Raw genomic sequence first — 17,307 nt, forward strand, 5'->3', positions numbered from 1 at the left:
GAGCAAGGAGGAAAACAATCAAGAACGCGAGGAGCATAATAAGCTGAAGTGCTATCTAGCAGGGATAGAGGACTAATATTACAAGTGCTGTCGGAAGAGATGCATCTTGAGTAAGCGCCGGAATGAGGTCAAGGACTCTGCTGTTTTGACTTTGGTGGGCAGGTCGTTCCACCACTTAGGGGCCATGGATGAGAAGGAGCGGCTCTGGAGGAAGGAGAGTGGAGAGGAGGTAGAGTTAGCCTTCTGGCACTGGAGGAGCGCAGTGGTCTGGAGGGGATGTATGGAGAGACGAGTGACTGAAGGTAGCTTGGTGCAGTGTGGGCAAGACAGCGGTAGGTGAGGGTCAAAGTCTTGAACTGAATGCGTGCCGGTGTCGGGAGCCAGTGGAGGGAGCGCAGCAGTGGAGTAGCGTGTGCGAATCGTGGCAGAGAGACACCAGATGAGCCGCAGAGGTTCTGGATGAGCTGGAGTGGGCAGGTAGTGGATGCAGGCAGGCCGGCCAGGAGGGAGTTGCAGTAGTCCAGGCGGAGAGGACCAGTCACTGGACGAGTAGCTGAGTTGAGAAGTCGGTAAGGAAGGGACGGATCCGGCGTATGTTGCTCAGGAAGAATCTGCAGGTGCGCGTCAGCGTGGTGATGTGTTGGGAGAAGGAGAACGCAGGATCGAGGGTGACTCCTAGATTATTAGCGGAAGAAGAAGGAGAGAGTGTGGTGGATTCCAAGGGGATCGAGATGGGGAGGTCAGCAGAAGGTGAGGAAGAGTGGGGGAAAAAGAGGAAACATGTTGGAATTCCAGGCAGTAGTATGGGGGGGCGCCGTTAGGGACATAATTCACCCCATGGTACATACACTATATTCTGAGACAAAATCTGTAGTGTGTATAGTGTGTGCATCTCTGCATTATGGGGTGCCAAAGGGCCATAATACCTCAGATTGTGTGCATACTATATTTGGTCCTCAACTTTGCATGTATACTGTAATGGTTTGTGTGAGTACTATGTTGGTTCATGTGACTCAACTGGGTGGGGCAGGACTAGGGATGAAGGGAAATCAAGGCAGAAGCAGCAGTGTGAGCTTTGTCCTCAAGCAACACATTACTGAATGACTTGACCTTGTCATCACAGATTACTTTTTAAGTATTGATCACACCGTATCTATGGTTGACACTTATGGGGCGCCATTTGTGTCAGCAATACAGATCTTGTCGACCAAAATGCACAGTTCGTTCACATAATTCGCATTTTGTCAGGAAATGAACAGTATCTACAATTCATTTCGTGGAGGAAATTATGAAAGAGGGTTTTCATTTCGTCCACAAAATTAAATGCAACTCTTACATTATGTGCACAAGATGTATTTTTCCTGTATTTTGTGGACTTGCAAACTCGGGTGTTCATTCGGTCCACGGAAGGCAAAGTACATTTTACTTTTCATCCACAGCAATATTTTGTAGGAGAAACTCATGATGTGGATATACTGTATCCACATCATGCAGTATATGTAGAATATACTCATTATGTGCACAAAATGTGAATTATGTGAACGAAATGAGCATTTTGGTCTGCAACATGTGTGTTGCTGCACAAAAGTATTTTCATGCATGAAATAATTTCGCACACAAACCGGTACAGTACTCACAAATCAATATAGTATACATTCAGAATTGGAAACCAATATAGTATGAACACAATCTGATTTGTATTATGGCCTGTTTGGACCCCCATACAGTATGGAGTGTGTGCGTCTCATTATATAGTGATTCTGCCTGAGAAGCTCTCAGTCTCTGCTTTCCAGTGCTGTTGTTTCACTCCAGACCGGCTCTTGTCACTGGTGTAATCTCCCCTCTCTGCAGGCTGTGGTTCACTGTGCCTGCGCCATCATGATCTGGGGTTGTTCTCCAGGCTCCGGCATCTCAGTGGTGTCACAAACCTGCGGAGACAGAGAGAGAGAGAGAGAGAGACGGAGCCAGTCTGGTGCACATGGAAAGCTAAAACTCAAACATCTGTACTTTAGAGATCAGCGTGTCTAGGCTGGGCTTTGCTCCTCAGGAGGCAGAGAGCTGCTCTGAGCTGAGGGTCCAAGGACCTCCAGGCCAAGCATGTTCTCCTCCTCTGTCCTGGAGGCTCTAGCTCATCTCAGTGAATTTTTCCATGACCTGCAACGCTGGATGAAGCTGCGGCATCTGCCCTGGGGTGGCCAGAGCAGGAACATTCCTCTTGTGCTGGCGGTTGGGTGGTTCTCCCCTTGTCGGGCCCCTGTGCAGAGCCACTGCCTATCTATTTGAACCAGCACCAGATCTAATGCACCCTCCAGCTGCAACAGTTCTGGGTCTCGCACTCTCACCCCTGTCCCATCGCCATCTGCGAGACGCTCTCCCTCACAATGCTCTTTAGCCTGGTGTTTATCGAGGTCCCGATCTCGCTTTCACCAGGTGTTGGCATGGCGGGTCTGTTTTTCTGCTCAGGGGGCCGGTTCACCATGGCGGGGCCAGATGTTCTGGACTCTACAACTCTTGAGAGTCGAGGCAGAAGCCCCCCTCCCTCGCAAAAACGAGGGTTGCAGAGTCGGGAACAACAGGCCCCGCCGTGGTGAACTGGCCCCCTGAGCAGAAAACCAGACCCGCCATGCCAGCACCAACAGGAAGAGACAGCAGAGGCACCGGGCTGAGGGACGCTGTGGCAGGGACCGTCTCGCAGATGAAAGCCGCCCCCCCCTCTGGCAGCACCGAGACGGGGATGAGAAGGGAATCGTTACAGCTGTAGGGTGCGTTAGATTGGGTGATGGATCGGATTTAAGGAAAAGACAAAACAAGCAGTGGCTCTGCACAGGGGTCCGACAAGGGGCAGGCAGCATTGCAGGTTCAGAGGACAGGAGCGGCTGCTCCACGGCCTGACTCTCCAGCAGTCCCATACCTCGAGGGAAAAGGTCATAGAAAAACTCACTGAGATGATGGGAGCTAGAGCCTCCGAGACAGAGGAGGAGAACATGCTTGGCCTGGAGGTGCTTGGACCCTCAGCTCAGAGCTGCTCTCTGCCTCCTGAGGAGCAAAGCCCGGCCTAGACACGCTGATCTCTAAAGTACAGATGAGTTTTAGCTTTCCATGTGCACCAGACTGGCTCCGTCTCGCTCTGTGCAGGTTTGCGACACCACTGAGATGCCGGAGCCTGGAGAACAACCCCAGATCACGATGGTGCCGGTGCGGTGAACTGGTCCTCTTGCCAAGCTACTCAATCTAATGTATCCAATCAGCTTGCAAAGAGGAGTCTGCTTTCAACCAATCGGGCATCGCAGCCTCCAAGGATCCACCTCCGATCTCCCTGCAGGTTTGAAAGAGCGACGGAGGGAATTAGTTTTGAAGGAGGAGAGAAGGAAAGGCTAGAGCCTGTATAACACTATAGTACTGCACTTAATACAATGATTAAAACAGTATAACACTGTATGCATGTACGTGTATATTTAATACATTTAGCTAATTAATCTATGCAACATTAATCGTACAATTGTGCATCGAGTGGCTACATATGTATGCTGTTAAAGTAAGAACCTATAGCATACGGTTTTGCAGTTTTTTTTAATATACATGAACACTGTACTTGTGGTTATTTATGGAAAACCCGTGTTTAAAGGTTGCATTCGACCCTGTATTCATACCAATGCAGTCCTTTCTGAGGTAACCCACTGCAATACCCAAGTTCTGGATCTGTGTGAAAACCCCGGTCATCAGTACAGCGGTGAGTATATTACCCCAGGTACCCGTGCTTTACGATTACCCCAGGCCATTCAATAAAGCTTTTCTGACAGACCCGTCTGTGATCGTGAAACTAGATATGAGATATATTTAACCACATTCATAGCATTGAAACGTGCACTGACTACGGTAAAGAGGACAGGAATGACAGAAACGCTTTCATGATGACCTGCTGCTCATACAGGACACGTACTTGAGGTAATGTAGTCTATGTACACCATTTTATGCACAATTGTATGATTAATGTTTCATAGATGAATCCGCTAAATGTATTAAATGTACACGTACATGCATACAGTGTTATACTGTTTTAATCATTGTATTAAGTGCAGTAGTGTTATACAGGCTCTAGCCTTTCCTTCTCTCCTCTTTTAAAACTAATTCCCTCCGTCGCTCTTTCAAACCTGCAGGGAGGTCGGAGGCGGATCCTCAGAGGCTGCGACACCTGATTGGTTGAAAGCGGACTCCTATTTGCAATGTGATTGGATAGATTCAATGACAACTTGAGACCCTGGAGGCTCAGCCACATGGTTTAAAATGTGATTTGGATTGTAAAATGCATAATAAAACTGTATGCAGCCTCAGTATATAGTGTTTGCTTCTCAGAGTAGAGTGTATGTACCACAGGGTGAGTTATGTCCCTAACTGCGCCTCATACTATTGTGCTGTTACAGTTGTTAACCTGTTTTGTATAGTATACTATACTATACTATACTATACTATATAAAAGTCTGTTAATGTGCCACAATAAAGTTTACAAACGAGAGGAAGCCTTTCGACCCATCGTGCTCGTTTGGTGTCCATTAATACCTGAGTGATCCAAGGATCCTATCCAGTCTATTTTTGAATGTTCGCAAACTTTCAGCATCTACCACATCACTAGGGAGTTTGTTCAGATTGTGACGCCTCTCTGTGTGAAGAAGTGTCTCCTGTTTTCCATCTTGAATGCCTTGAAGCCCAATTTCCATTTGTGTCCACCAGCTCCTTTGGTTTGATGTGGTCGATGCCTTTCATGATTTTGAAGACTTGAATCAAGTCCCCATGTAGTCTCCTCTGTTCCAGGGTGAAAAGGTTCAGGTCCTCAGTCTCTCAGTAGGACATTCCCTTCAGACCTGGAATAAGTCTGGTTGCTCTCCTCTGAACTGCCTCTAGAGCAGCGATATCTTTCTTGAAGTGTGGAGCCCAGAACTGTACACAGTATCCAGATGTTGTTGGTGCCATGCACAGCGAAAGGTGTCATGTTTCAGATTTCTGCTTACGGTTTGATCCTCCTGTACGTTTCATGCCTTGAGAAGCTCTGTCTGTATAAAATTGTATATATCTTTCATTTTATATTATTAGGTGTGAATTTGGATACTTCAGTTAACTTTGTGACATAAATTGTGTTAGCTTAACTGCTATGTTAGCCTAGTCTTACGCTAGTTGTTAGTGGGATTACCTTGAATAATATTTCATACTATCTTTCAGTCTAGCTGATTAAACAAACGCATTAAGATTGTATTAAGATATGTGAATTATCTTTCATCAACTCAAATACCGATGTATCTAGCCTTTACTTTAGAGTAGATTGAATTGTTTCTTATGTAGACATTGTTGTCTTGTAGTCCAGTTTCACGCTGTTTCATGTTAGTAAATTCTGTGGAATTGAAGATCGTGTTTCCGGTTCATTGATGTGAAGGCGTTTATCTTGCTGTCAAAATATGCACAGTAATGCATACGGAGGACAGTACACTATACTTCTAGGCCTATGACACTTGCCATCCCCCTGGAACCACCATGTGCTGGTCCAGACAGACAACACGGCCAGAGATCCTCTATTTAAACAAGACCGTCAACTCCGTCTTACCCAAAACGGTGCATTATGGGATTGTAAGGAGCGCTCTTCTCTTGTAAAAACAATCGCATTTTTTAACAGGATTGTATTAGACACTCCTCCAAAGGTGTTCTTGTTGTGCATTTCACTTTCAGTGCATACACTGAGGGGGAAAAAAGTATTTGATCCCCTGCTGATTTTGTTCGTTTGCCCACTGACAAAGAAATGATCAGTCTATAATTTTAATGGTAGGTGTATTTTAACAGTGAGAGACAGAATAACAACAAAAAAATCCAGAAAAACGCATTTCAAAAAAGTTAGAAATTGATTTGCATGTTAATGAGGGAAATAAGTATTTGACCCCTTCGACTTAGTACTTGGTGGCAAAACCCTTGTTGGCAATCACAGAGGTCAGACGTTTCTTGTAGTTGGCCACCAGGTTTGCACACATCTCAGGAGGGATTTTGTCCCACTCCTCTTTGCAGATCCTCTCCAAGTCATTAAGGTTTCGAGGCTGACGTTTGGCAACTCGAACCTTCAGCTCCCTCCACAGATTTTCTATGGGATTAAGGTCTGGAGACTGGCTAGGCCACTCCAGGACCTTAATGTGCTTCTTCTTGAGCCACTCCTTTGTTGCCTTGGCTGTGTGTTTTGGGTCATTGTCATGCTGGAATACCCATCCACGACCCATTTTCAATGCCCTGGCTGAGGGAAGGAGGTTCTCACCCAAGATTTGACGGTACATGGCCCCGTCCATCGTCCCTTTGATGTGGTGCAGTTGTCCTGTCCCCTTAGCAGAAAAACACCCCCAAAGCATAATGTTTCCACCTCCATGTTTGACGGTGGGAATGGTGTTCTTGGGGTCATAGGCAGCATTCCTCCTCCTCCAAACACGGCGAGTTGAGTTGATGCCAAAGAGCTCGATTTTGGTCTCATCTGACCACAACACTTTCACCCAGTTCTCCTCTGAATCATTCAGATGTTCATTGGCAAACTTCAGACGGGCCTGTACATGTGCTTTATTGAGCAGGGGGACCTTGCGGGCGCTGCAGGATTTCAGTCCTTCACGGCGTAGTGTGTTACCAATTGTTTTCTTGGTGACTATGGACTATGGTTTTGCCTTGAGATCATTAACAAGATCCTCCCGTGTAGTTCTGGGCTGATTCCTCACCGTTCTCATGATTAGTGAAACTCCACGAGGTGAGATCTTGCATGGAGCCCCAGACCAAGGGAGACTGACAGTTATTTTGTGTTTCTTCCATTTGCGAATAATCGCACCGACTGTTGTCACCTTCTCACCAAGCTGCTTGGCGATGGTCTTGTAGGCCATTCCAGCCTTGTGTAGGTCTACAATCTTGTCCCTGACATCCTTGGACAGCTCTTTGGTCTTGGCCATGGTGGAGCGTTTGGAATCTGATTGATTGATTGCTTCTGTGGACAGGTGTCTTTTATACAGGTAACGAGCTGAGATTAGGAGCACTCCCTTTAAGAGAATGCTCCTAATCTCAGCTCGTTACCTGTATAAAAGACACCTGGGAGCCAGAAATCTTGCTGATTGATAGGGGATCAAATACTTATTTCCCTCATTAACATGCAAATCAATTTATAACTTTTTTGAAATGCGTTTTTTTCTGGATTGTTTTGTTATTATTCTGTCTCTCACTGTTAAAATACAACTACCATTACAATTATAGACTGATCATTTCTTTGTCAGTGGGCAAACTCACAAAATCAGCAGGGGATCAAATACTTTTTTCCCTCACTGTATAGTACACATACATAAAGATATAGGAAGGCTATATTAATAACGTAACGACTCGGCGAGGACTCGAACCCGGCTCTCCCGCGTCACAATGCAGATTCACCGCAGCGCCAATAGCGAGGCTCCAGAGCAGTGAGCACGACTGTGAGACTGGAGGACTATCCAAGCTTACATTTGAAATGCTTACACAGAGAAAATAAATACACGATTATACAAATACATGGACATTTAGGGCTATCTATTTATGTATTCATCTATTTATTTGTTTATTTAAACATGTATTTATACATTCATTAGTTTCAACATATATTTCCCGTTTGTCTCTTTTTTTTTTTTACGATGTGACAAAACATGAAACAACAACTCTGTCAATCAGAGCTGGTGGGCGGTACCAGTGCGCTTATTGTCCTATCCAGTGCTCATAATCATCTTCACGTTCATAATCACGTTCATCTTAATTTTGGCACTGATCACCCTCCATGAAAACCCTGTTGTTCTGCACCGTCCTCAGCCCTGCGCTGTCCTCCGATTGCGAAACAGGCCACTAGTTTTGCCCAGATGTACTTTCTAGGCTCTGTGACAATCCTGAGGACTGTGACGGAATACTTACAAAAGTCGGCTGCGCCTCACAAAAATAGAGAGTTTGTGTGGCTAACAAACACTGACTACAATGTCGGTCAAGGCAGAGGGAAGCCTGAAGCGCGTAGAGAGACAGGACGGGCGGGCGGTGTGGTGCGTGTCCCGCCCCTCCTCCGCTGTGATTGGACGGCTGGGTAAAAAGTGACAGTGACGAGCGATGCATTTTACGCAAACTTGAACATTTTTCAACTCTCGGCGACCAAAAAAAACCAAACGCTCAGCGCTCAGTGTGGAATAGACGTGCAGCGCCACGTCACGCTGCCATTGCAAACAATTGAGAAAAGAAAAACCGCTTTGGTGGACACACGGCCTAAAAAGGCCAGTTTTATTGCTTCTTTAATCAGCACAACAGTTTTCAGCTGTGCAAACATAATTGCAAAAGGGTTTTCTAATGATCAATTAGCCTTTTAAAATGATAAACTTGGATTAGCAAACACAACGTGCCAGATGAACACAGGACTGATGGTTGCTGACAATAGTCATTTACAACATTAACAATGTCTACACTGTATCTCTGATCAATTTGATGTTATTTTAATGTACAAAATTTCTTTCAAAAACTTTTGAACGGTAGTGTGTGTGTGTGTGTATATATATATATATATATATATATATATACACACACATATATACACTCACCTAAAGGATTATTAGGAACACCTGTTAAATTTCTCATTAATGCAATTATCTAACCAACCAATCACATGGCAGTTGCTTCAATGCATTTAGGGGTGTGGTCCTGGTCAAGACAATCTCCTGAACTCCAAACTGAATGTCTGAATGGGAAAGAAAGGTGATTTAAGCAATTTTGAGCGTGGCATGGTTGTTGGTGCCAGACGGGCCGGTCTGAGTATTTCACAATCTGCTCAGTTACTGGGATTTTCACGCACAACCATTTCTAGGGTTTACAAAGAATGGTGTGAAAAGGGAAAAACATCCAGTATGCGGCAGTCCTGTGGGCCAAAATGCCTTGTTGATGCTAGAGGTCAGAGGAGAATGGGCCGACTGATTCAAGCTGATAGAAGAGCAACTTTGACTGAAATAACCACTCGTTACAACCGAGGTATGCAGCAAAGCATTTGTGAAGCCACAACACGTACAACCTTGAGGCGGATGGGCTACAACAGCAGAAGACCCCACCGGGTACCACTCATCTCCACTACAAATAGGAAAAAGAGGCTACAATTTGCACAAGCTCACCAAAATTGGACAGTTGAAGACTGGAAAAATGTTGCCTGTTCTGATGAGTCTCGATTTCTGTTGAGACATTCAGATGGTAGAGTCAGAATTTGGCGTAAACAGAATGAGAACATGGATCCATCATGCCTTGTTACCACTGTGCAGGCTGGTGGTGGTGGTGTAATGGTGTGGGGGATGTTTTCTTGGCACACTTTAGGCCCCTTAGTGCCAATTGGGCATCGTTTAAATGCCACGGCCTACCTGAGCATTGTTTCTGACCATGTCCATCCCTTTATGACCACCATGTACCCATCCTCTGATGGCTACTTCCAGCAGGATAATGCACCATGCCACAAAGGTCGAATCATTTCAAATTGGTTTCTTGAACATGACAATGAGTTCACTGTACTAAACTGGCCCCCACAGTCACCAGATCTCAACCCAATAGAGCATCTTTGGGATGTGGTGGAACGGGAGCTTCGTGCCCTGGATGTGCATCCCACAAATCTCCATCAACTGCAAGATGCTATCCTATCAATATGGGCCAACATTTCTAAAGAATGCTTTCAGCACCTTGTTGAATCAATGCCACGTAGAATTAAGGCAGTTCTGAAGGCAAAAGGGGGTCAAACACAGTATTAGTATGGTGTTCCTAATAATCCTTTAGGTGAGTGTGTATATATATATATATATATATATATATATGTGTATATATATATATATATGTGTGTATATATATATATATATATATATATATATATATATATGTATATGTATATATGTATATATATATATATATATATATATATATGTATATGTATATAGGTATATATATGTATATATATATATGTATATGTATATATATGTATATATGTATATGTATATATATATATATATATGTGTGTGTGTGTGTGTGTGTGTACGTACATATATAAAACAAATTGTTAACGGTGCACCTTTTAGAGTAATTATAAAATACCATGTATCAGTGACTATTTATTTTAGTAACCACTCACTGGGAAACAGTTGTCACTAAAAGTGTCTTTATTTCCTTAATTTTTACGAAATGGCTCCACCTTTTGGAAAGACGGCACCATTTCCAGCACAAATTAAAGCAACACCAAATGTTTTTTCTTAGCCAGGGCCACATACAATATATTCCTTTGACTTTTATTTGATAATTTATACAAACACAAAAATGATCAAAATAAACTTAAAAAAGAAGCATTCTAAACTGACACAGATTAATACAAATTGCTATTATTTAAAAATGTATATTTTTTTCCTATGTAATGACAGTTATACATCTGAATCATATCTTAATGAACACATTAAAAAAAAAAAGATTACTTTTAGCAGTAACTTAAAGTGACAATCAAAACATACGACATGCCCCCGCAGCCCCCACGGTGCAGTATATATTTCCTGTATATATAACTTCAATGGGGGGGTGGGGGTGAATTGCACTCCGATTCTGGGGGGATCGGGGGAGGGCTACAATACTTTCCTGTAAGCCAATGATTACATTATTTACATACGTTACATACAATTAAAAAACATGGCGCTCAAGGAGGTGCGCTACAGTAGAGGCCATATTTAATTAGAAGTGCAGGTGCTTTTTCCATTTTCATTTGTCAAACAACGCATGAGTCAAGAGTGCAGAGTCCAAAGAGTCCATTTGCAGAGTAAATTAGATCAGGAGAAAAAATAAAGTTTAAAACATACAAATCTGTTGTTTTTTATGCATTGATGCTGTTGTTTTTAACCTTCAATGAAGCATTAATAGAAAAGTGCTTACAGGGTTCATGTAAACCTATCAATAGATTATTACATATCTTTGCTTACTTGCCAAATGATGGAATATGATTCAATAATTTCCCCCCAAAAACTGCATTCGCAAGGTAGTTTCATCAGTTTCCAGAATGAGAATTTATACCTTTTATGAATTGTGGGAAATGTGAAAAAAGTTTTTGAAATCTAATATGTTATTTAAGTTGAATCTAATCGGAATCAATAATTTGGGGACAAACGGGCAAAAGTATTGAAAATCATATTGATAAGTTTATATGAAGCGTTCCATATTTATACTTTACTAACTGATTTTCTATATAAAGTACATTCAAGAGTCAGTGAATATGCATTTGCCAGCAAATAACATCTGAAGTCTGCGGAGCATAGAAAATCCCGTGGGTACGTTTTGGTGTAGAAATCTTGTTTGATGACTAATTCAATTCCTAGCCAATTAACCTTTTTACGAAACAATCACTAAAGCTTTCGAGAGTCTTGGTGCAGGAAGTGAGATCCAACAAGCACTACTGTGCCGTTTCTCTGCTGCTCTCTCCTCCTGGTTTAACAGCTCGACACGGACAGACAAGAGGTGGTGGAACTGAGGCGGATCTTCTTGGTTTTGGTGGAGGGTGTGGGGCTGAGACTCGAGGCTCTGCGGAAACTGTTCCGGATGCTATTGTGTCTCAGGGAGCTCTCGGAGGAGTTCCCTGTCTCGACGGACATGATGCTGGCGATATCGCACAGGCCTGTCTTGAAACAGCAGCAGCACAGGATGTTCACGATGGCCTTGCGCACATCCATGCTGCCGAAGGAGTAGATGATGGGGTTGATGGCTGAGTTGAGGACCGCCAGGGCGATGGGCCAGTCCATGCTGTAGAGCTGGCTGCACTTAGCTGAACTGCAGAAGGCGTCCATGAGTAGGAGGCAGAACAGGGGGCCCCAGCAGACGACAAAAGCCCCCACGATGAGCACCACGGTCTTGAGGAGCCGGAAGGACTTCGTCCGGCTGCGCGTGGAGCTCTTCTCTGTGCTGGTCTTGACGTGGCGGTAGATGGAGTAGTACAAGAACCAGATGCCGGCAAGGATGAGGCTGAACATGACCACGCAGAAGAGGATGTAGCTCTTGGAGTAGAGCGGGAGGAGGGTGGAGCAGTTCTCCAGATTGCAGAGGCAGTTCCAGCCCAGCAGCGGGAGGAAGCCGATGATGAAGGCAGCCACCCAGCAGAGGGCCGCTAGAGTGTAGACCCGGCAGGACTTGCTGGTGGATTTGTACAGCGTGGGGTTCATCATGGTGACATAGCGCTCAACCGCCGTCAGCAGCAGGCTGAAGATGGACGCTGCCAAGGCCACGAACAGCACGCCCTCCCTGAAGAGCCACACATTGGGAGTCAGCTGGAAGGTCATCCTCCCGGACAGGAACAGGTTGACCACGTAGGCGACGCCGGCCAGCAGGTCGCTCAGGGTGATGTTGACGATGCAGATGTAGACCCAGCTGCGGAAGCGGAGGTGGACCAGGACGGCCAGCAGCACGATCAGGTTCTCCAGGATGATGCAGGTGCTGATGAAGGTGAAGGCCACCTTGACCCCGCTGAAGCTCCGGTTGTCTCTGTGCCGGTTCTCCAGGCGGCCCGTGTAGTTGTAGTGCTCCAGGATCACGTTGCCATTGGTCCAAGAGTAGGTCTCCGGGCAGGAGCTGGGAGAATTAAGAGAGTGGAGGATTTCCATGGCCAAAGCCTGTGTGCAGCTCCTGAAGGGACTTGGTGCTCAGGAAAATACACACACTGCTCTGGGAACAGCAGGCACAGATAATCTACCTGAAGGAAAACAAGAGATGACAGCAGATTAGGATGAGCAGGGAGTTCAACAAACTATCTATCTATCGATCTATGCATCTATCCATCTATCTAGTTTGCCCACACTTATGTGAATGTGAAATCATTAAACTGAATTGAGTGCCAATAATGAATGTTATGACATAATAAGACAATAAAATACAAAAGATATGAACTACAAAGAGAGTTTCAAATATCTCTCTCTCTCCGCCTACTCTTTGGTCTGCACAGCCCCTGTTGTGGTGGAAATAAGTACAGGCTGAGGGTAGAAACCCTCAACGTATGGCTGGCAGGGGAATCCCCTTGCCTTTAAGGTAGTTGCAGTCTTGGGGAAGATCATTTCATATACAATCAGGAGTTGCTTTCACACAATCCACTTGGGATTCACCACACACATCAGCTGGGAATGACTGTCAAGCACCAGCAGCCTGATGTGACCACGCGGCGCTTGGTGGTTTAAAGGGCTCTGAAATCCTGCAACAGTGCCAGGGCACACAGGTTTCCCGTTCAGAAACTGGCTGTTCTCACAGACTTTTAGCTATATCAGCAATCGACAGCAATGAAAAATACCCTCTTGGAAACAGAATCCATTTCTCAAATGTCCATTATTTTATAATATATATAAATAAAAAAATATTGTGTTGCATTTTGCTGAACACCTTGAGTAGTTTCTGCTCTGCCTGAAACATTCAGGAGTTTGCATCATGCTCAGTAATGAAACAGCATCCAGATAATTTATATATAAGCAATATGACTGGGTACATTTATTGCAAAAAATAAAATGCATTGTAATATCTGATCTTATTATATATACAATTATATTTATCTTAAGCATTTTAATGTGTTATTAGTTGCAGTACAATTGGTTTTATTGTATATATCTATAAAGATATATACAATAAAACCCAGTGTACTGCAACTAATAACATATTAAAATGCCCCAATTACACCCCAAAGCAACACAGTGTCTCTTAACAGAATTTACTGTACACTGCATTGAGCAACAGAGGGTGGGAAATGTTGCAGTAATGCAAGTTTCTGTGCAATTCTGTATATTGTAAATTGCACACACTAAAAACTAAGATGTTAAGACTGTTTTGCGTTTTTTAATTTAATTTAATTTTTAAAGTATAGTCCACAGCTGTTTTCCTCCCCTATTCAGGATAGACGCACATTCCACTAACCAGTAGAGTTGGCACCATTTGAGTAGGTAGTGATCAGTCACTTACTTGTCTGTTTCCAGTGTTGCAAGAGTTACTGTGTCCTGTTGTCTGCCATCCCCTCTCTGCCGTCTGTGCAGATGTCACTCTGGTTATATGCACAATTGAGGGAAGTTGCAATGTAAAAAAAAAAGTCAAAGCATCTCAACAGGTTGGTCCCACCCATGACATTACTGAGCCAGTGGTTTTTCACAACCCTGCAAACCACATTTACTGAACTTAAAACGTGTTTTTGCAAAAACAAACGAACAAATAACAATACATTCAAAAATGCAATAATTTCTTAGAGATGTATACCATTTTTGGTTTTGGAGCCATACTTTATGCCAGGGTAACTTCAATAGATAGAAAAGGAATGTCAGCGAAAAATCTGAATTCTCAAATATCCACTTTTTTTAATATATATATATATATATATATATATGTGTTGCATTTGGTTGAACACCTTGTGTAGTTTCTGCTCTGCCTGAAACATTCTGCACATTCATTAGGAGTCATATTAACACACTGCAAATGGAATGAGTAAGAATATTGACACCAAACCAAATCCTAGCTCTCAAGATTCACACTTTGTGCTTTCTGCTTTCTGTGAACTGAGTCATGGTGAAACACTGATCTATTCTGAACTTCATCTGACTGTGTGGCTCCTTCTCACAGCTGTGCTTTATCCAGTCTCTACAGAGATCCCATAATTCCTGTTCTGCATCACATTTACTTTTCCTATTTAGGTGCAATCAATAATAGCATATGCAGTTTGATGCGTCTCTGCAATGCTGATTTGTTTCTGCACTGGCGTGTGAGATTGATCCAAATGAAACAGGGGGAGCTAAGTCTTTTTTGGCTTATTCGGTGAGATGCATTAGAGGTGTAACATTAAAATGCTTGTAACCATTTGATTTATTGGTAGATGTTAGTTACTCTCTTGTACCATATGTTTGATTTGATGGGCACTTTAAGATCTTAGACAGGTCTCGCAGGCTAAATTATATATGTTGTATATATGTAAATATTGTTTTCTTAGGGAATGTTTTAAAAGTACCATTTGGAAAAGGGGGGGAACTAAATGTAATGTAATGTAAATATATCCTAGATTCAGAAGCAGATAGCATAAGTTACTTCTGTGAGCATTCTGCCTCCCCCACCCTCTCACTCATGTCCCATTTCATAGCCTTAGATTCGTCTCGCATAACCGTAAGTGCATCGCCGCTGTTTCTCTGTGGCAAGTTTCTGCTGGCAAGGAAAGAACAAAACAAATCACCAAGAAAAAAGCATTTCTACATCTTTACATGCAACCCTGGAGGTACAGAAATGGCATCTCCATGATGTAACCTGCACAAATTGCTTCCCTTCTGTACAGAAAACCTGTAACGTCAAAAACCCTGTTGTTCTGCACCGGTCCTCAGCCCTGCGCTGTCCTCCGATTGCGAAACAGGCCACTAGTTTTGCCCAGATGTACTTTCTAGGCTCTGTGACAATCCTGAGGACTGTGACGGAATACTTACAAAAGTCGGCTGCGCCTCACAAAAATAGAAAAAAAAACCTGTTTACTCAAGACTGTGTGCCAGTTCTGAGAAATGATTCTCCAGGCAAAACAGGAACTATTGAAATCTTCTGCATCAGATTAAGAAATCATGTCCCACCCTTCTTTCTACCTGATATGAAGGCAAGAGGTTTTACACTTCAACACACCCAGCTGCACTGCCAACTAAAATAACTCCCCACGTGCCGTCCTGTGAAGCAGGCCTGGGGTCTTTCTATTGTATTCTCCTGCTTCCATTTTTTCACATTGTTTCTGTCCCTGACAGAGAAAAATTGTAACATATTTTGCTACAAGTGTAGGTGACTGTTAGAAAAAGTTTGCTTGCGTTGCAAAATCAGGCTTCTACCAATAGTAACAAAACACTTTTACACTCCACATTGGCTTCTGCCTTTTGAAGGGTGTTGATACACTTTACACAATTATTTTCTAGCAATACATGTTATCATTTCCAGCTTTTTTGATAATCTGCTCTTGACATGTTATCTTTGGCCATATTGCTAGCACCCCCTTGTCATCTGAATGTTTTTTTAACCCAGAAAAAGGAATAGGTTGTTAGCTTTTTGTGACTCAATGCAATTACCATGTCGCACAGGGCAAACAGCAGTGAGTAAAATACTAGCAAGTGGAGATAAAAAAAAAGTGTTCAGCTTGACAAATTGATACTTCAGTTATGTAATCGAACGTTTACGTGAAGTGAAAATCAGAAGAGACGGTTAACAGAAAGCTCGAACAATGGGGGGGAAAGTCACTTTTCAGCGGTTCAGCACACCAAGGGTCAAACATGATGAGCAGAAAGCTAATTGGCTACATCTGACTGAGTGGTGTACTCAGAAATTGTGGAGAATGGTCATTGCTTTACTACACATAAAATACGACGTGTATAAAAATATAATATTTTTTTCCTGTTTACATCAGAATATGTTATTGGATTTCCTCACACTGGACTTGGTAAGATTCAATTTTTAGCCTCCTCTAAACCTGATTACTTCAGTGTAAGTCTGGACTGGTTGGAGTTTCCTAACTGGCATATGAGTGGCAGTGTTTGACCCTTGCCTATGTGCGTGCAAACAGATGTTCGGTAAGATGGTAAAAAATGCATTGTTGATTTCCTGTCTGTATTGGGCTGGAACTGGACCTTGGCTGGTGGTCATAGTTCTATAAATGGAATATGGATTATGAAATAGAACCATCTAAATATTCTAGAGACACACACAATCACATCTTAAAGATTGCAATCCCAGACCTTCAGTTTGTAGAACATTTTTAAGTTCGGTCACAATAACACAATGAAAATGAGAATAATACATAGCCTATGCAAAATTTGATTGTATACTTCAGTAAGCTCCAGTAAGGTTTAAGCTCAATAAGACAGGGTTCCACTTCCTCCTAAATCTTTAGTGCCTAGCCAGGTGCAACACATATGTACACAGAAGAAGGGTTCTCATACACAGCTACTTCTCTTTCACAACTGACCTACACTTAGCACTCTTACGCAGAGTGATCTGTGGAGATGGAATCTGTGTATTTCACAAACTTCCTATAATATCCACAACCATGCCATGTTTTTCACTGGCCTGCTGCAGCTGAGCTGGAGTATCACTTCCAGATCGCATCGAAATGTGCAAATAAGGTCATTGAGGATTCGGAGGCATGCAAAACATGCATCTGTCAACTGTGGCCCACTTAACGTAATGTATAACCTTAAATGGACAAAAACACAGTTTTCCCCCCTTCCTCCCAACAGCCACAAGTCGAGATCTTTGACGACTCGATGTTTTTCTGCTCAA

The 17,307-nt window shown here is 43.3% G+C and overlaps 1 protein-coding gene across 1 annotated transcript; it reads right to left on the reverse strand.

Annotated features, from left to right (window-relative positions):
- Nucleotides 1–10,166: 10,166 nt before the first annotated feature.
- On the reverse strand, nucleotides 10,167–14,067 carry s1pr4 (sphingosine-1-phosphate receptor 4). Its single transcript, XM_066695986.1, has 2 exons — nucleotides 13,990–14,067; nucleotides 10,167–12,742 (listed from the first exon to the last, which is right to left on the reverse strand). The coding sequence occupies exon 2, from the start codon at nucleotides 12,651–12,653 to the stop codon at nucleotides 11,490–11,492; it is 1,164 nt and encodes a 387-aa protein (XP_066552083.1). The 5' UTR covers nucleotides 12,654–12,742; nucleotides 13,990–14,067; the 3' UTR covers nucleotides 10,167–11,489.
- Between the last annotated feature and the right edge of the window lie 3,240 nt (nucleotides 14,068–17,307).

The sequence above is a fragment of the Amia ocellicauda genome, chromosome 22, assembly GCF_036373705.1.
Source record: "Amia ocellicauda isolate fAmiCal2 chromosome 22, fAmiCal2.hap1, whole genome shotgun sequence".
Lineage (NCBI taxonomy): Eukaryota > Metazoa > Chordata > Actinopteri > Amiiformes > Amiidae > Amia > Amia ocellicauda.